At 38.4% G+C, this 19,967-nt stretch overlaps 1 protein-coding gene across 1 annotated transcript; it reads right to left on the bottom strand.

Annotated features, from left to right (window-relative positions):
* Positions 1-4,453: 4,453 nt before the first annotated feature.
* Positions 4,454-13,544, bottom strand: frs2b (fibroblast growth factor receptor substrate 2b). Its single transcript, XM_016552605.1, has 7 exons — positions 13,219-13,544; positions 11,462-11,569; positions 9,713-9,801; positions 9,404-9,590; positions 8,696-8,854; positions 6,263-6,432; positions 4,454-5,853 (listed from the first exon to the last, which is right to left on the bottom strand). Exons 2-7 carry the CDS (start codon positions 11,490-11,492, stop codon positions 4,861-4,863), a joined length of 1,629 nt encoding a protein of 542 aa, XP_016408091.1. The 5' UTR covers positions 11,493-11,569; positions 13,219-13,544; the 3' UTR covers positions 4,454-4,860.
* Between the last annotated feature and the right edge of the window lie 6,423 nt (positions 13,545-19,967).

The following is a 19,967-nucleotide window of genomic DNA, read 5'->3' as shown; positions in this document are numbered from 1 at the left end:
AAGCATTTTTACCTTTATTCCAAAATATTAACTATAATAATGCAGTAACAATTTTCAGATTTTAACAGAGTGCCTGCTGTTTACTCTTGTAGTGGAAGCATTTCATGCTCTTTGTGTCGTAGCTGCAGTGAATGGACTTCACTGCGCCACGTTACCTACACAATTTCACATTTGTATTTACTAAAAGCTATAATTAAACAATAAAAATGTACAGATTTTAAAATGGCCCAACTTTGTACCTCTAACTGTTTATAAATTAAATCAAATCATTAGTTAAATCGTAAGCAGTTGTTAAACAAGACAAAAATATGATTGAATAAAAGAAACACTTTCTTTATTTGTGTTTGTCTGACTTGCCTACAAGAGAACCTGATGAATCTGAACACTTAACCTTGCACAGTAATGTGATTTTTATTGTTATTTAAAATTTATGGGAATTAAGACACTTTCCCCCGGTTTCACAGACAAGGCTTAAACCTAGTCCTAGACTAAAATGTAAATCTGAGCTGTTTCAACTGAAAGAAACTTGCACTGACTGATCTTAAAACATGTCAGCGCCTTTGTTTTGTCTTAAGATGCACACCGGTAATGCTTTTTTCTAAGGCATGTTTATAAAAATTACTTAAATGTCCTAGTTGAACTATGGCCTAATCCTGGTTTAGGCTAAACCATGAAACTGGGCCTAAATTGCACATGCTTTTTGACTAGCATGTGTTCTTTTCTATTTAATTTCACTCCTTTCTCCAACCAATCCTGAAGCTCTTATAGACTCATGCCGATTTACACATTGATTCTCTGTGTCTTTTTATCTTAAACCCTAAGATTATTCTGGTAGGGTAAGTATAGTCAAATCTAGCATAAACCATAAAATACCTGCAAACCTGCCTACAGGTTGAAGTTCTTCAGGATTCCCTTGTGGTTGTTCTTTTTTGAGGCTCAGTTAATGCAAAAATAAAACTTAAAATCAGCTAGGCTGAAGTTCTATAATCAAACTCTACACAGCAATATTGGAGATGCTGTTAAGCATCCTTCGATAGGGTATCAGGTGTCCTTCATGCTTAATGCAGGCAGCATCTGAAGAGTGATTTACTCCTCAATCTTTTTATACTTCTTTTTGGGGAATTCCACTTGCATCTCATGAATCCAATCTTCCCGTTACTTCTTAGGAGTATCAATCTCTGTGACTCATGTCCAATTTGCCGGACGTCCTTCCGCTGGATTTTAGGTACTTTCTAATCACATATCATTCAAATATTTTTATATTAAAGCATATATAGCATTAACTTAAAAGCAAGCAAAACAACATTTCTTTCACTTCATAAGTGGATAGCCGCTCCGCTCCCTGCCATGTCCCCCTGCTAGACTCGCTCAAGTTTGACGAATGGTTCCTTCAGTTGTGTTCGCCATCAGAAGGCCGTGCCACGGTGACCTGTGCCATTCTTCAAGCTGCCCTCCGTTGATGAGGCCATCACTGTGCATCTCTGTTTTGCGGTGTCATTGGAATTGAAAACATGCCCATCGCATCACTCTAAGCCATGCATGCTCACCTCCTCAGGTGCGAAAAGCCTGTACAACAGTCAGGCAAAACTCCTTATCATATATGAAAACAGCCCTAATCCCAAACTCTATACTGCAGTGTGACAGATATGATGCTCTGCGCTACCAGCGTGACAGCTCAATCTGCTGCACAATGGGAAGTTTGGTGACTCTTGGCCAATGCTTTCTCTTCTGTGAAGAGGAGCCTTCAGCCCACCGTTTTACTGGAGCTGGCTCCCAAAAAAGCCTGTTTACAGATTCTTGTAACAGTCCTCTATGCCTGTTATTCACTCATGTAGATGAATGGGAGGCGGCCCTTACAGGAATATCTGACTGGCTAATGAAAACCGTCCAGTTAGATTATAAGATTCAGCTTGTGTGATGGCATTCTATCATCCATGATTTCCCCGTGGGGTGCACTGGTGCTATGTCTAAAAATTCAAAACCTCCTCACAAAAGACACGATAGAGGCCGTCCCACCCAATAATAGTCAAAAGGGGTTCTACATCTTCAGATGTTATTGAGCTTTCGTCTGGGGGACTGTATTGTAATGCATTACTTTTTAAAATATCTGAGCTATACTTTTTCAAATAAGTAATGGCAGTTACTTTGTTTTCCCCATGTTGAGAGAAATTGGGAGTAAGTGCAGAGACGATGTGTGCGCTGTGTAAACATGTTACTGTAGTTCTAGACTAAATATGAACATGCATTTACTCATCTCACTTGAACAAAAACAGATTCAGTATTCCTCAAAATGAATAACAACTGTGAAATGCAAACTCAGAATATGACAAACCTGCAATAATTAAATGTTAAATAACACAAATATAATTTATGTATTTAATCCCGTTTTATTACCAGTGTCTTCGCTGCTGGCCTTTCAATCAATTAAACCATTCTAATAAGCAAAAATGATTTTAGATAAACATAACATTTGTGTTTCATTTTTTTAATTGCTGAAGAGTGTTGAACTACTCCCGTGTCTTTGTCTTTAAGCATTCCAGAATGGCAGCACAGCTGAAAGGTTTGTTTGTGCTATTTGAATTTACATTTGATTCAGCCTGAGGCGTATACATTTTACTTTTGGTGTGAAAGGGCTTTTACCTTTGCCAAAAATAGAACTTTTGTTTTTCTTTTAACATTAAAAACAAACAAGCAAGCCCAGCTCAGATGAGAAAAAGTAAAACAAAAGTAACATACATTATTTTCCATAACAGGTAACCAAGTAATGCAATTAGTTACTTTTTTAGAGAGTAATGCAAAATTGTAATGCATTACTTTTAAAAGTAACTTTCCCCAACACTGCTCATTACAGGCATGATTCACATTCGTAGGGATGGTTTATAAGTTTAAAGCCATTCCCTTCCTTTCTCTCCAGTATGACTAATGATAACATACTTGTCTCCAACACCTTGTTATATGCAAGACCGGAGAAAACAGGGAGGCAGTAAAGGAAGCAATTAAAGGAAACGAGGATGCTCAAATAAGAAATGAGAAGCACCCAAAGTCTCATTCCCTTCATCTTAGTGAACTAGGTTGCAATCAGAGATGTTTTATCACAGATAATTTCATCAACTATGACATTTTGTATTTATTTTTATCTGGCAACCCAACTCATGCTTGCTCTGTATTTTATTTCTGTATTAGATTTGAAGTTCCATGACATTAAAATTATCATGTTTCCAGCCCTTTAATTTGAGATAAATTAAATGTCTGTGATTTTGTTGTTTAATAATTTGATGATTGGTTATAACCCAAGCGCTTGCCACTGCTGCTCACAAAAATGTAAAATATTTTTATATTCAGCGCTGAACTAGTAAATAATTTAGAAAATTAGAAGAACAGATTAAACAGTCCACCGTCAATTATTCCTTGTGTGGTGTAACTTCAGTGGTGAGTAGTGGTGATTTTCACTTGCATGGGCAACAATTAGCAAAATACATGCAATATTCTAAAAAAATCTTGCTTAACATTGCTTTCTTATAAAACAATTCAAAAACCATTAAGCATTTTCGCAGATGTACTTACCAGTAAATGGTAAATTAATAATAATTATCCATCACACTATATTTTTGCAGGAGCTTTAAAACTTGTAGGGGGAAAAAAAAAAGCATCCTTTTTTTTTTTTTTTTTTTTAAAGTTGGTTTAAAATGCAGCACAAAGTGGCCCAGAAACTCTAATCTTATTAGCCCAATTTTATCATCATGTTGGCTACATGTACGATTCCATAGTAGTTACAAAATGCTACTACTAGAAAAACTAAATGGTCTAGACCAGGGGTGCCCAAACTCAGTCCTGGAGGGCTGGTGTCCTGCAGAGTTTTGCTCCAACTTGCCTCAACACACCTGCCTTTAAGTTTCTAGTATGCCTAGTAAGAGCTTGATTAGCTGGTTCAGGTGTGTTTAATTGGGGTTGAAGCTAAACTCTTCTGGACACCGCTGGTCTAGATTAACCGCAATCATGCTACAATCTGTCACTCTCAATAAGGTCGAAAAACTCAAAATCTACATAAGAACTCCCCCAGCAGAGTCTGTTTCTGTTGAAGATGCCTTTGTTATCTCTCATAGTCACAGACACCATTCAGATCTTTCCTGTCAGCATAACATTTGATGAAATTACACTTCTTTTGATTAACAGAACTTCTAATATAACATGCAAGTAGTGTTTTTCCATTTTTGTGGAAACTGTTATAGGATCTCCATCTGATGACACTAGAGACACATCGGACACAAGATGGAAATGCAATCCAGTTAATATCAGGATATGAAAAGCATGTTTATGGCAGGTGCTAAGGAGTCATAGTGCATGTATAATGGTACACATTTTTAGAACTAAAAACCTTAATGAAACAAAATAGACTTTTATTGTGCCACATATTGAAATCTACTATATGAAGCCAAAAATGTAGTGTGTGAAGTTATCTTTAGATACAGGTTTTAAAACAACTTAGTCACTTGATAAAGGGTAAATAAAGGCAAAAAACTAACAAACATGTGATCAGTAATACTGATTTGTACCGTACGGAGTGGACCTGTGGAATGTTGTCCAACCTTGTTATTAACATAATAAAACAAAAATAAACAGGCACTGAAAAACGAGTGTAAGAAAAGTAGTAGTATATTACCATAGGAATAAAATGAAGGTATATGGCGAGCTCCTCTGTTAATCTTCTCAAGCCAACATGAGACAGAGCGACACTCTTTTAACTACATGAAATCCCTACAAGTGTTACAAACAAAACCACTTCTGTGATATTAAGTCCACCTGCCTTTGGAATGAGTTTGTAATGTTTTAGGAGTTTCTTCAGGCAGTACCAGCGAAAGCTCACATGGGCAGGTCAACACTGTTATGGCGGGTTTTCCTGGAGGTACCATCGTAACGGGGCAGTGCTTTCTGCAGGCTGGACATGGCAGCCGTGCGCTCCACGTCGATGACCGCGTACAGCTCTGTCCTGCGTGTGGGCGTCTGGGGAAGTGGTGAAGTGGGCGTCTTTGGGGTCTGAGGGTTGCTAGAGTTCTCCGTCTCTGTCTCCACTTCAATGTAGTTCAGTCTGTGAGACTCAAAACAGGGGCGGCGGAAATCGAAGTTAAAGAAGGTCGGTGCGGAGCGGTCCCGCCAGCGGGCCGACTCCAGCTTGTTAGCGCTGAGGGGGGCTGTCACGTTCTCGGTGTTGATGTAGTAGTGAGTGGGGTCAGGGCTGTACTGCCGATGGTTGTGGAAACCGTTGATGGGCTGCGACTGAAGCTCCACAACCTCTTCCCCGTCCTCATCTTCGGAGCCGCCCTTCGGGTGCTCTCGCAGAGGAGGCAGGGCAGGGAGGTTCTCATAGTCCAGCAAAGCCGTTCTTCGCTGGGCTGAGTTGTTGACATTGGCATCAGGAGTGAGAGGAGGCGGCCGAGCCCGGCGCCGAGAGAGAGCCGAGAGCGAACCGTTGAAGTTCTCCGGAATGATTGAGACTCCAGGAGAGGTTTCTTCGGATCCGCTGCTGTCAATCGCATCTGTGCCACTTGTGTTTTTAGGGTGAGAAATAACACTTCCATTTGAGTTCTGGGCTGAGCTACTCGCCCCTCCCTCTGCCCCAGCGCACTGCTGTCCTGACAAATTCGCCTCTCTCTGCCTCTGTCTCTGCACAGGAGTTGGGCCCAACACAAAGCGAGCACCTTCAGGCTCCAGCTGCACTCGAGGGCCAGGATCAGGGGCCTCTTGAGGGATGGCTTCCTCTCCATCCGCTAATGAGACATTCAGTTCTGCAGGAACCTCTAAAACATTTGGGCTGTGCTGCTCCAGCAGACCAGTGGTGTTCACATATGTGTGCCCCTGAGGAGACATAAGACATGCTTTAGTGACTATTACACTTAAGTGGTGACATGACATATTTTTAGGAATACCCCTGCATAGAATTTCAGGAACAATAATGATAACCAACAGCTTGTGATGGCCGGCTTTCACACTAACAGTTTAATCAGAAACACATGAAAATGGGGGAGCGTACCACATTACCGAACTACTGGTAGAAGGTGGTCTGAGTCTGATTGCACTGGAACTGTGAGATTCATGTGAATGCGAGAGATGAATGAAAATGCACAAGGATTCAGGACTTGAGTCTGAAACCAGACCATCGCTGAGCGAGGTGCTAGGAACATTTGTACTCTGCAGAAATGTGTGAAAACCACCTAAATCACCATCATTGTGAATGGGGTTTGAGACTGATTGCATTTTCACTTACCCTCACAGCCTCTTCCACAGCTAGGAGCGGGTGCGTGGACTCCTCGCCCAATGATGGAAGGCACGTGCTCCCAACAGATGGATGCCGACTAGAGGGGTGAGAGGACGCATCCCCCAATGAGGGATACCGCAAGCTGCCATTTGGTAAAGTAGGGAGGAGGTTTCCAGGAGCTAAAGCAAAGAAAAAAGATTCTCATTACTGTTTTACAACGATTATGCATTTAAATAACTATAAATCAGTGGCGGACTGGCCATCTGGAGCATCTGGAGTTTTCCCGGTGGGCCGCTGTACAATGTAGGCCGGCCCTTTGTGTAAATATATATAAAAAATGAATTGTAGTAAATGTACGCATATACTTCCATCGCCCCAGACGAATGGCAGGCCACTTGATTCAAAAATTCAAATTAATTTAGCGTGTTCTGGCTCAGTGCAGCGGCTCAGCGCTCGTCAATGTCAAAATGTTTGAAATAGCCAATCAAAGTGTAGAAGGCAGGATTTACTGCTCTCAGACGCTGAGCTGCGCGTGACTTGAATGCGAGCCGAGGTAAGTTGTAAGCAGCTAAACATGACGAGACAATTCAGCAATATTTGCCAACCATTACGATAAAAAAAAAAAAAAGTTAAATGACATTCATTTTCAGGAATGCAAACTACTACTGGCCTTTTCAAATTTCTTAGATTTTAATGCCATTTACGTTATTCATCTGCAGTTTTCAGCAGACATGAAATAAGAGTTAATGTATCTCTGTATAGGCTTTCTTCCGTGATTTCAGGTGTCTAAGAAAATGTTTAAAAATCTATAAAAATCTTGCTCTGAAACATTGTGTAAGTCTAAAGACTGTTGCTTTCGAGTGCTGTGCATATGAAAGTGATTTATATTATAGGCCTAATAAAAATATAATTTGCTTATTAATTCACATGCATTATTTTATATACACACTGGCTGTTAAAAGTTTGAAATAATTAAGGCTTATTTATTTATTTGAAAGAAGACTGAATTTATTTGATCAAAAATACAGTAACAACAATATTATGAAATATTGCACTTAAAATTGTGGTTTTCTATTTAAGATAGTTTAAAATATAATTTATTCCTGTGATCAAAGCTGAATTTTCAGCATCATTACTCCAGTCTTCAGTGTCCCTTCAGAAATCAGTTTAATGCTGCTTAATTTGCTGCCTAATTATTATCAGTTATTATTTTTTATCAGTTTTTAATAATGGTTTTTATTATTGGTATAATGGTTCTCAGCTAAAGAACAGCATTTATTTGAAATATAAGTACTTTGTAATGATTTTAAATATCTTTACTGACACTTAAATCAATTTAATTCAACCTTGTTGAAGAAAAATATTAATTTATATTGTTTTAATCTTACCCAAGACTGAATGGTATCACAATTTCCACAAAAATATGAAGCAGCACAACAGTTTTCAACATTCATAATAATCAGAAATGTTTCTTGAGCTGCAAATCAGCATATTAGAATGATTTCTGAAGATCGTGTGACACTGAAGACTGGAGTAATGATGCTGAAAATTCAGCTTTTGATCACAGGAATAAAATACATTTTACTATATATTTGCATGGACGACAGCTATTTTAAATTGTAACATTATATATTTCACAGTACTGTTTACTGTATTTTTCATCATCAATATAATTTGTATACTCAACAATTGGAGCTCAATTTCTTAAAATGATAGATGTCAAGCTCCTGCAAAAGGACAGATACTGTATATGACCAATAAAAAGGCACCATAAAAACAGTCCGCATTCTGCACTATTCAAGTCTTCTAGATGATACCAGAGCATTGTGTCATATGGACTGAGAATATAGGTATTTAACTTTAGTGATATTAAACTGTCCCTCGTAAAAAGTCTATAAGTTATAATGTAAAGAATGCCAGTCATTTATGGTGCGGTGTGTTGCGGACTGGGTTTGGTGGGCCGCTCTGTGCCAAAAAGTCCAGGGCCACTTTTTGGCCCCAGTTGTAAATGAAAGACAATGCAAAAAAATACCATGGTATACTTTACAAATTTTTTTTTTTTGCATGTTGCTGTAATAACTAGATTTGTACATTTACACTGAGAACTGGAATGTCGCAATGCAAAAACGTCTAATGGTCTTAAAAATAGGCTTCATTTACTTTAAGAGAAATAAAATTTACTAATTTCTTTATATTTTTGGAGTGGGAAATATTATCTACAGATGTTTCATGAGATACAAGATATTAGACACCTAGTAAGTTACAGAAAAGGTCAGCTAAAAAAAACTAAAAGGTCAAAAAAAAAACATTGCTACTTTTCAATATCTTGGCAATACTGTGAAAAGATGTTATCTGTATTCATTTGGTGGAGCTGCACTCATTCACATGTTTCTGTTCACAGCTCTTATCAAAGCTTGATATATGAATGAAGTGCAGACGTACTGGTTGGTGTGTGCGGTGTGAGGGGAAGCTCTGCTTCAGTTTGTGCGAGGATGGGCTCAAACACCGGCTCCTCCACTACGCTGATGCTGTTATTATGCATGATGTCCTGCAGCATGTTGAAGATCTCCTCGGCACGTGAACACTTGAAGGCAAATATCCCTGCAGAACGTCAACACAAACAGTTAAAAAAACACTTGCTGCTCTGCTCTAATAGATGAAATGACCAAAAGTGGACACCAACTATTGCAAATGGTGGCAAAGAATAATAAAAACAAATAGATGTAAAACAAAATTCTAGTTAATACACCTAATGATGGATAAACAAACACACAACACAAAAACATGTAGCATAATTCAGATTCTTATCAGGGAAGCAAACGTTTGCTAATCCTGCAAGGCGCTGCAGTGTTGGAGCTAATTGTTTGGAGCACATCAAGCCGGACTTACCTGTTTAAGCATGCAAACGCTCTCGAGCTCATCCTTTTGAAAGCATGGGTTCAAATGTTAACAGTTGTACATTAATAACTGTTCAAAGAGCTGGTGATCAGACCTTATTTGGGAAGCCTTCAAATTGCTGAATTTCTGACAACTGTAAATGTCTGTACCGATTTTTCCCAAGTCTCACAAAATGCATTTCTTATAAACTTGTAATTATGCACATTCAAGTATGATGTGCGAAAGTGTATGGGATGGAGATGTTAACTTTACCTTGCCCTGTCTGGCAGCGACGGCCACTCTCAAATGAGAAGAGATTTGAATCGTAGCCATAGCGACGCAGGCACAGGTAAGGCCACTTTACAGCATCACATTTCCGCGTGCGCAGGACCAGCTCGTCCTCCGTCAGCTCCATGATACCTGCTCCCAGCTCATTTCCGTCATCATCCACATTCACCACCTGAACACATCAAACCAATCCAAACCTCACTCAATACAAAGCAAATGAACACAACAAACAAAGACCACCCGCCACAAACAAGATCATCACAATCTAATACATGCATGCTGAAAAATACTGACCTTAAATTTACTCAGGTGATTGTCAGGGATCGATTCTTTATCTGGACAGCTAAAACAGCTTCCCATGGCTTCTTCAGACCATTTGATACCTAGAGCACAAAGACAAAACTCAACATTGTTCAGCTGGCCTGAAGCACAGTTCAAATTCTGCTGCTTTAACAATGTGTGAGCCGACATTCGCTGCATTCACTGCGTGATGAAGTCTATTAGAATGTAGTTGTAGGAAACAGAAAATGAGAGAAGTAGTGAGCAAATGTATAATTTTAAATGTATTTAAAACAAAGGAGGTGCATTTTCATCCCAGAAAGCATTTGACAGCACAGTCTCAATTAATATGATCTCATTTTAGTAATATTACATTATGTTTTTAGAGGGTTGTACACCACATTCTATTCTACAGCTTAACTAACCATGCCATATCATGAAAAGGCTAAATTATGTTTATTTTAAATGACCTTTAAGAGACATTGTCAAGAGGGATCTTCTTTAGAGGTCCTTATTTTCTATTTTCATACATTTACTTGATATTTTGACATCAACGAGATAATTGTACTATAAAGAGATACTCATTAAAAGATTCTGCTGTGACAACTAGGATTGGTATGACCATGGTATGAATATTAACCGTTATCGTCATGTACATTTGCTTAAGTACGGTACTATGATCCAGTGTTTTCAGTGTCTCTGTTCACAGTAAATGCTTCTCCACATGAACTCCCAACTCTTCAAGAGCTGTGCGTTTGGGTCGCTTACAACACGCATTTAAAAATGCAAAACACGCTCCATCCTTTTTGCCCAATTTATGAAGGGAATTGTTAATAATCTATATCTGTAAACAAACGAGAAATTTTAAGATATCCCTGCGGTTTTCTGCCAAAATAAACACTTTATGGTTTAACGTTTCAAAGCACAAAAATTTAAACAGCCATAAGCATTAGTAATTACTGTTTAAAATAAAATAATTATTAACATTACTATGCTTCAAAAAGTAGTAGTAACAGCCTGCTGTCTAATGAAATAATGCAAATACACTTTCATAGTAGGGCTGCACGATAAATCGCATGCGATATTTAACGCGCATCTTGTCAGAAAAGCCGGTTCTGTAATCAGCGGTAAATCTCCATCACGTGCGTGCTTTCACATTGAGCAGCATTAACTACACAGAGCCGTTGTTCACTGACGAGCTGCGCAAAACCACGTTCATATTCGCGCGATTTTTTGCGCAGCTCGTCAGTGAACAACGGCAATCGTCAAAAAATATTTATGGACAATAAATTTCAAGTTACTGGCATGTGTGGAGCTTGTACAGCCTTCTTATTTATTTACCTAATTTTTTTTTTTACATATGCATCTAGTAAAAATAGTTTCAATTATAATAAAGCACCAAAAAAAAAAAGTTTTAAATTCTTTAATGGTCATTGTGATTGATAATAATAGTGTAACACCGTAAAACCATTATATTTTCTGAGGCAGTTACTGTACTGTGAAAATTTCATTCCTGTTGCAACCCTAGTGCTCTATTAGACCAGACAGTAATGTTGCATCACACAAGGATGAGTAACCATGTTAATTCCAATGCTTTATCTGTTATAGCTTGTTTGATATTTCCTATTCTGCTACGCAAGCATAGCAGTGGGCGTTAGCACTGAAGTCTGAAAGAGGAGATATGATCCTAAAAAGAAATGTCTAAAACAGAAGGCCAAAAATGGGCAACATGACGCCTTTAAAAAGTGAAATGACAGTTCTTACCCAGATCCAGCCACCAGGGTTCCTGGTTCATTCCCCAGCCCGAAGCAAACAGTCATTCTCTACATGTAGAAAGGGCCTACAGATGTGACAGCTGCGTCTAAAGCAATCCTGGGGGGAAAAAAAACTAAAAATAAACTTTTCATATGAATAGCACTGGTTTCTGTTGGGTTTCTTGGTCAGTGTGTTGGTGTTTGTTGGAGCAGTGTGATGTTTTACAACATTTAAAATCCAAATGCTTCCAAATATCAACTTAAGAATGTTGGAATTTGGTGCGGCACGCTTTAAAACATGGACCCCTAAAACACATTACCTGATCATCAACACATACTATGTCTAACCAGCATCTCCATAATATAAGACATTTTGAAGGAAATAAATGAGAGGTGGTGCTTCAGAGGACACCTGTACATGATGCCTACAAACATCCCTCATCCCAGTAAGGCGAGTAATCTTAATGGTTTGGAAAATGAAACATTTCTGGAATATTCTCATAAAGCAATCTTGTTCTCACTCATGCATTCCATGATGACAACTGATATGAATATATATATATATATATATATAGAAAAAGAAAAATCTTTTAACAGCTTCGGAAATCATCTCAAACTTTTATAAGGTGTGGAAAATATGGCACTGTAATTTAGATTACTGCCTTGTTCTTACAGATTAATCTTCACAATTGCAATGCTATATATATTTTTGAGTGAACAGACATAATTACTGTCATTATTTTAGAAAGATTTAAAAATGAATGGTAGAAACTGGTGTGTATTTTCATTTTAACAGAGTCAGACCACACTGTATCGTAAAAAATAAAATGACATCACCTATTTAACAGTCAATTCACTTATCCACAGCCCCATATAGAAAAGGAAATAGTTTTATGTATAGTATGATTGCATTCCTGTAACTCAAACAGCAGCGCATGCAATGCCACAGTCATGGGTTTGATTCCCAGTCAACTTATGAACTAATCGAATGTATAACTTTGAAAGCAATGTAAGTCACTTCAGATAACCAAATGCATAAACTATTCATGTCAGTTGTATAAGATCTTGAAAAATTTACATTCAGTTTTCAAGAAAAGATTTCATTTAATGACTCATTTGGTATAAATAACATATTTGCCTTAAACGTTACACATGTGAGTGCAAACACATTAATCATTATTTACAAGCAAACGTTTTTAAGCATATTTTTTAATATTTAATTAATAAACAAAGTTTTTGGGAGTCACACCAAATGATATTTTGCAACCTGAACTTTTTTTTTTCTTGCCTTGTCATAAAAATCGAATTATCTGATATTTAATTGACCCTGACACACAGGAATGAGGGGCCACAGGGGTCCTCTGTGTATGACATATTGTCCTGTTTGTGTTTGGCATGTTGGTCGCAACACTTAACTTTTACTAGGCGGACAAATATATTTTTATATTAATAACAGTGGGAAAAGTATACTGTTTACCTAACCCGGGATGGTTTCTGTTGAGTACATTTAACTCAACACGACATATCTATTCATCAAATGACAAGACGCAACGTGAAAACAGAACAGAACAAATCCAAATTATTATTACCCAATCAAATCATAATAAACCAAATAAAGTTTGTGCTGGCACTTTTTTGTTGTTTATTTCACACAGCTGTTTTACTCTTAAATTCAACTGGATTAACGTAACCCAGCTAACATATAACGTTGATAGGAGTAGCTGGATAAACATATTCTGTTAAATAGATGAGGGAAAAAATACTTACGACAAGCTTTTAATCAGTCAGGATATGTATTTTTTTTCATCGCTTAATATTCCACATATTACCACACGTTTATATGTTAACTTTCTGAAAAGTAAGAATCATTAGCTAAACTAGCACAGGTCCGCCCGAGCGCCAAAATAATCTAATCTCTTTCACTTGGTAATCAAACATTAACTACATAAAGCACGTTTATCTGACCGCCGTAGCGCAGTATAGTGTAAAGTAAAAGTTCACATTAAAGAGTAAATTCGGAGTTAAGGCTATTTGCTAGTTTATTTTGTTGCTATCCAGGGCCGCTGCAAACCAGTGTGTGCTAGCATTAGCATTTAGCTAGGGGACCCTGCGCATGCGCGTGTGTAAGTCATTTTACGTGGGTTACGTTCGGCGAGTGCTGGAGGCTGTGCTGCGCAGAATGGGTGGTCCGAAGTGGACCAGAAACTACAGTTGCAGCACGTAATAAAATTCTTCAGAGAAATCACTGACATCAGGTCCCCCGGACACAGTGCTGCACCTGGCATTATTGGCTGTTTCTTGAACTATGGGCAGTTTAGGTCCTGTGGACTTTTAAATAATAAACTCATTTAAAACAGGCTTTCTTACTGTCACTAGTTCAGTTTAAAATAATTTAATTTAAATATACTAAATACACACAATAAGGAGATATTTTGTATTATAGCTCTACTGTAAATCATACACAATAAAAATACAAGTGATATTTACCTTGATATTTTTTTGTTTTCTTTATACATCACACAGAAAACCAAAGAATTTGTGGGACCTGAAGGATTTTTCTGAAGAACAGCGGGCAGTTTAACTGTTCGGGATAATGATGAGTTCATAACACTGAGAAGAGGTTCTGATATTAAACAAAACACCTTTTTTCAGTAGTATATTGGAAAAGGGTCTAACATGCATGTTATTGACTGTGATGCTTTAATAAGCTCTTTCCTGTCCTATAACAGCAAATGAGAGTATACACCTTTTCATGCAGAAATCATGCTTCATCAGTAAGTTCAATTAAAACATTTATTCTAAATGTACAACAAAATTTTGTACCACTAAAACCACATATGCAAGAATCAACTTTTTAATATGGAGATGTTCTCCAAGTGATTTATGCAAATTACTAACCAAGTGCACATTTATCCAAATTCATTAACATTACAAAAAGGGTTAAGAACAAATTAATGTGTGTACACACTTGTTGTGAATCTGGCATAAAGTTTGTGTGATAAGTTTACCTGTGTATGTAAGTATGAACAATCCACACAGTTATGAGTGGATGTGACTGACTGTCTGTATAGGGGTACTGTGGTTGCATATATATATTTTTTTTTTCTGATGTATCTAGCTACAAACACTATCCTTCCATGCGCCACAAAATACCACTTACTTTGTAGCCTTCCACCTGTGTTCCATGTTCTGAACTGCTGTCTCAATGGGATGATAGTTATCGTTGTTCCACAGTGAAGATCTTTTCACTTTAACCTTCTTTATCCAAAATGGGATATATAATATATAATGCTAGAGAAGACTGCTATCCATAGTGCCTGTTAATGCATTAACAAATATGCATCTGGCTAGAGGAAATGTGAATTCATAATAATGGAGGGTGCAACATAACTGCGCTGTTCAGGTGAACATCAAAAGAACAGGACACAGATGAAACTTTTTATTGAGAGTGTTCTGGCTATAATTAATTGTTGAATAATCACAGATTCTTTGCCGGTCTATTTAAACATGCTACAGTGCAGCCTATTATTAAAAATCTCTTCAGTTTTTTCTAATTTTAGGCAGATTTCAAAGCTGCCATTCATTTCAAAAGTCCACCCAATTACAGATATTTTTAGAGAAAAATTCAGTGTTTTTTCCAATCATGTTTTAAAGAAACAACACAGTACAGAATCAGCACTTTTAAAAGTTAATAATGATATTTTATTAACTGTTGATTCTGGAGCTTCTACAATCAGTATTATTAGATCTTAATGCAGCATTTGATACCGTAGATCACAGTATCTTTGTTTCTCATCTTAAGCACTATGTCAGAATGTGAGGACTAGGCTTCAGTGGTTTAAGACTTATTTGTCAAATGGATGTTTTGCAGTTAATGTTGTTGAATTTTTACCAGCCTCAGCTCCTCTTTCCTGTGGGGTCCCTCACTACTTTTTTCCCCTATATATGCTCCCTTTTTTCATTGTTATGCAGATGACACAGATTTATCTGCCATTGCAACAGAATAACAAGAATGCAAGAATGAACTCCTCTTTTAGTCTAAATGATATAGAAAGCTGTCTTCTTCTGTTCCCTCTGCTGTGATCAGGGTGATGGCGGTGGAAGTCACGGGACTTCATTACCCTGATCACATCAGAGGCTTGGGCCCAGAATATTGTTCGTCAGAACCCAGGACTGTTCGTCAGGCCCATAGCCCTCCCAATCCACCAGATAGTTGTTCTTTCTATGGACAAGAAGCACAACAGGTTTAAGATGTGATGTATGGAAGGTGGAATGACCATTCATTGACCTGGGTAGTAGAAGGTCATAAGAAACTGGATAGAATTGGGAGGACCTTGATGCAACCAAGCAGTGGGCCAGTTTCTGAGACTCAACCCTAAGAGGAAGGTCCTTGGCCAGACTCTCTGTACTGGATGGAGTGGTGGTCCCAGTCTGCGGCGTCAGTTAGCCTATCTCTGCTGCTGTTGGGAGGCTGTCAGTAAGGTGGCCTGGGCCCTAGGCTTGACAATACCTTTGAACTAATCAAGCTAGATCACAGACCTCAGGCTTCTGCTCATAAAACAGAGGGGGAGGAAATTCACATTCAAAGGGAATCATGTCAATAGAAGTGTGGTACAGGGTATTATGGGCGAACTCTGCCCACACAGGAAGTCTTATTGGTGATTAAACATCTAAGAGTTTTCTCAATTTACGGATTAACCTTATCCATCTGGCCATTCAACAAAGGGTGAAAACCAGAAGACAGGGTGTTGGGAAGATTATATTACCCATCAAATTGTGGTAAATTGATGTTTGGTCGCCGCAAGACAATGTCTTCACTGCTTAAGTGCCTCAGTACTTCCCGGTTCCTAATATCATAATTTCTTTCTGGGAGGCATAGTCTGCGTGAGAAGAAAGTGCACAGGTGGAGTTTATTGTCCTTTTCAGACCTTTGAGACCAGATACAGTAGGTCCAACTCCTATGTCGGCGGCATCTAGCTCTACAATCACAGGCAGATCGGGATCCAGGAAGGACAGAATTCTCATTTGTGGGATTGGCCATCTTCTCCATGGCAAAAAGAGTGAAACTTCCCTTTGTGAGATCTGTTGAAGGGAAGATGCTGCTTGCTTCTGTGTATACGCATTCCAGATTATCAGAGATGTTAATAATATCCATAACATATCTTGTGAGAGTTGTTTTCACATTATGGACTGCCAGAACAGCTGGTCATGGATAATGACACGGGTGTGTGTTCACTGCTGTGTGTGTGCACTAAGGATGGGTTAAATGCAGAGCACTAATTCCTAGTATGGGTAACCATACTTGGCCTCGCGTTACTTTTACTTCACTTCACTTCACTTCACATTGTTTGTTTCCCAGGCGATAAAAAAAAAATTCTTTCCAACCCATACATCCATCCGCCAATAGACTGGCAGAACATGAGGTGCAAATCTTGAAGTATTCACTGAAGGCATCTAAAGGGTTGAAGACTACTCAAACAAATGTTAACCTTCAATGTTATTTCAGTACTGGAATGCATTTTTCAGTATTTACTGGTACACTGAAAATTTGAGACAAATCAGGAAGGTTGTTATACGTCTGGAAGCTGTTTGAAGGGACAGGGTGGCACTGAGAGGGAGACATTTGTTTTGCTTCAAGAGGAGGAGGCCCAATTGTTGAGACAAAATGGACTGCAACAAAGCACTGAATTCTCTGGCCAGCCAAAGGGAGGATTCTACCCTGCAAGTGGAGGATGTCCCAACACAATAGGCTTATAAAGTTCATAAGAAACAACTAATTTTCTTCCATATGATTTTCCATATGATTGCGGTGACCAGGCGTTTATCCAGCAGTGTGACCCTCACCCTTCTTATTGGTGACTGTACAGTATATGGAGCAATAGTGATTGGAATTCTGGCTCTTCTTAGGGAGCCAGATCATTTGACTCAGCTCAGCAATAAGTGCTGGCACCTTCGGCTCGCCATCAGCTCTTCATTTAGTACCACTGCTGGCTTTTAACAATGGTTGCAGCTTCCTTTATATGTAATCTTGTATGTGTAAATGTTGTGCTAATACTCTGCACATTTATCTGGTGCTTGTTGCTTTGCCCATTTCCTGGCTTTGCCTGCTGTACCTTCTCTGTAAAATTCAACTCACCTAGCCTCACTCTTTGACTATCTGTTAAAGATTGCTTTTTGGTTATCGATCCTTACCTGGCTCTGCTCTGCTCTGCCCTGCCCCTAATGTTCTCTGGTCAGGTGCTGTACTGATCATCTAGTGGCTCTGCCCTAGAGTATTCACTATCCATTTCTCCTGTTTTTAATTATTTTTTTCATTAAAACTAACTGGCACAAATATTAGGAGCAGTCGTCTATGAGCAAAGTGTGCATTTGGAAAAATATATTTAGAGGCAAATTTCAGAAATTCCAGATCATTTATGTGGTAAGAAAAAACGATGAGGACGTTGAAGATCTTGATGAAGATGTTTATTAACACCCTAAGCTCAAACCTTTTACACAGTTACAGTTTACTACCCTTAATGTAAATGAAGTTGCTCCTGTCTTAACAGCTGTGGTCTGTATGTTAATGATTCTCAGTGTCCCACACCCATTCCCTTTCTACAATTGGTCAGTCAGTCAGTCACCTTTATTTGTGTAGCGCTTTATATAATACTGATTGTGTCAAAGCATCTTTACAGTGTCAAACAGGAAAATAGTTGGTCAATAATGCAAGAAGACAATACCAAAGGGTCATTTTTTCAGTGATATCATCATCCAGTTCAGCTCTTTTCCAATAGTGTCTGTGCAATCAGTCAAGCTTCCCCAACTAAGCAAGCCAAAGGAACCAAAACTCCATCGGTGACAGAAATGGAGAAAAAACCTTGGGAGAAACCAGGCTCAGTCGTTTCCAATAGTGTCTGGGCAATCAGTCAAGCTCCCCCAACTAAGCAAGCCAAAGGAACCAAAACTCCATCGGTGACAGAAATGGAGAAAAAACCTTGGGAGAAACCAGGCTCAGTCGGGGGGCCAGTTCTCCTCTGGACAGGTGAAACCAGTATGGCGTTGTTTAACTCCAGGCTGCAACACAGGTGCAGACGATTTGTCTGGTTCCCGTGGTCTTGTGCCGATGGTTGTCGAGGTTATGAGGTCTTCACAGGGGATCTGTCTCTGGGGCTAGGTCTAGTTGACATGGTCTCCGCTGACATTCAGGGCTGTAGAGGTCGTCTCTAGGTGCTGATCCACCATCTGGACTGGATATGGACTGGATCTGGTGGCTACTGTGACCTCGGAATAAGAATGAATGAGACCAATATTAGCATAGATGCCATTCTTTTTATGATGTAGCAAATACTTCGGGTGTTATGGGAAGTGTTCCTGCTTCCGGTTGACCTATAATGCAGCCTAACAATCCTTTAACGGATTTGAATTATAGAAATGGTATATTCTAGGTATTATCAAATGGCCAGAGTTTTGTGATCGCAGCGGACGTGAAGGACTATAATGCGACATGAGCTCGCTCAAGTATTTAGGAGCTAAACCATTCAGGGCTTTATAAGTAATTAGCAGGATTTTAAACCGAACAATGTTAGGTCGGTTATTCCAGAGTTTGGGCGCTAAATAGGAATAGGATCTGCCGCCCGCAGTTGATTTTTATATTCTAGGTATTATCAAATTGCCAGAGTTTTGAGAACGCAGTGGACGTGGAGGACTATAATGCAATAAGAGCTCGTTCAAATACTGAGGTGCTAAACCATTCAGGGCTTTATAAGTAATTAGCAAGATTTTAAAATCTATACGATGTTTAATAGGGAGCCAGTGCAGTGTTGACAGAACCGGGCTAATATGGTCATACTTCCTGGTTCTAGTAAAAACTCTAGCTGCTGCATTTTGGACCAGCTGGAGTTTGTTTATTAAGCATGCAGAATAACCACCCAATATAGCGTTACAATAATCTAACCTTGAGGTCATGAATGCATGAATTAACGTTTCTGCATTTCACATTGAGAGCACAGGTCATAATTTAGATATATTTTTAAGATGGAAAAATGCAGTTTTACAAATGCTAGAAACGTGGTTTTCAAAGGAAAGATTGCTATCAAATAGCACACCTAGCTTCCTAACTGATGACGAAGAATTAATAGAGCAGCCATTAAATGTTAGTGTTTTAGGTTATTACATGCGGAGGTTTTTGGTCCAATAATTAAAACCTGTTTTTTTTTCAGAATTTAGCAGTAGGAAATTACTAGTCATCCAGTTTTTTATATCAACTATGCATTCCAGTAGTTTTGCAAATCGGTATGTTTCATCGGGCCGTGAAGAAATATAGAGCTAAGTATCATCAGCATAACAATATCCTGTAAAACAGGTAATTGCAAAGTTTTGTAAAGACATTGACTTGAAGTGTGTTTTCTGTAAAGAGGAAAATGAGAGTATTGTTCATTTATTTTATGATTGTATTTTTATACAAAATTATTTTGGTGTGATTTGTTTTTTTTTGTTAAACAAAGTATTAATATTGAATTGCAACTCAAAGAAAA

Source organism: Sinocyclocheilus rhinocerous, unplaced genomic scaffold (genome assembly GCF_001515625.1).
Source record: "Sinocyclocheilus rhinocerous isolate Xijiao unplaced genomic scaffold, SAMN03320098_v1.1 scaffold1366, whole genome shotgun sequence".
Taxonomy (NCBI): domain Eukaryota; kingdom Metazoa; phylum Chordata; class Actinopteri; order Cypriniformes; family Cyprinidae; genus Sinocyclocheilus; species Sinocyclocheilus rhinocerous.
This window is presented reverse-complemented; position numbering and strand designations above follow the sequence as displayed.

What these genes read in the sequence shown, in the direction of transcription:
- frs2b (XM_016552605.1), bottom strand. Translation starts at nt 11,492, where the DNA reads ATGAACCAGGAACCCTGGTGGCTGGATCTGG. An exon ending in ATCACCTGAGTAAATTTAAG is followed by an intron (nt 9,591 to 9,712) that starts GTCAGTATTTTT and finishes TGATGTGTTCAG; the next exon opens with GTGGTGAATGTGGATGATGA. An exon ending in CACACCGCACACACCAACCA is followed by an intron (nt 6,433 to 8,695) that starts GTACGTCTGCAC and finishes TCTTTGCTTTAG; the next exon opens with CTCCTGGAAACCTCCTCCCT.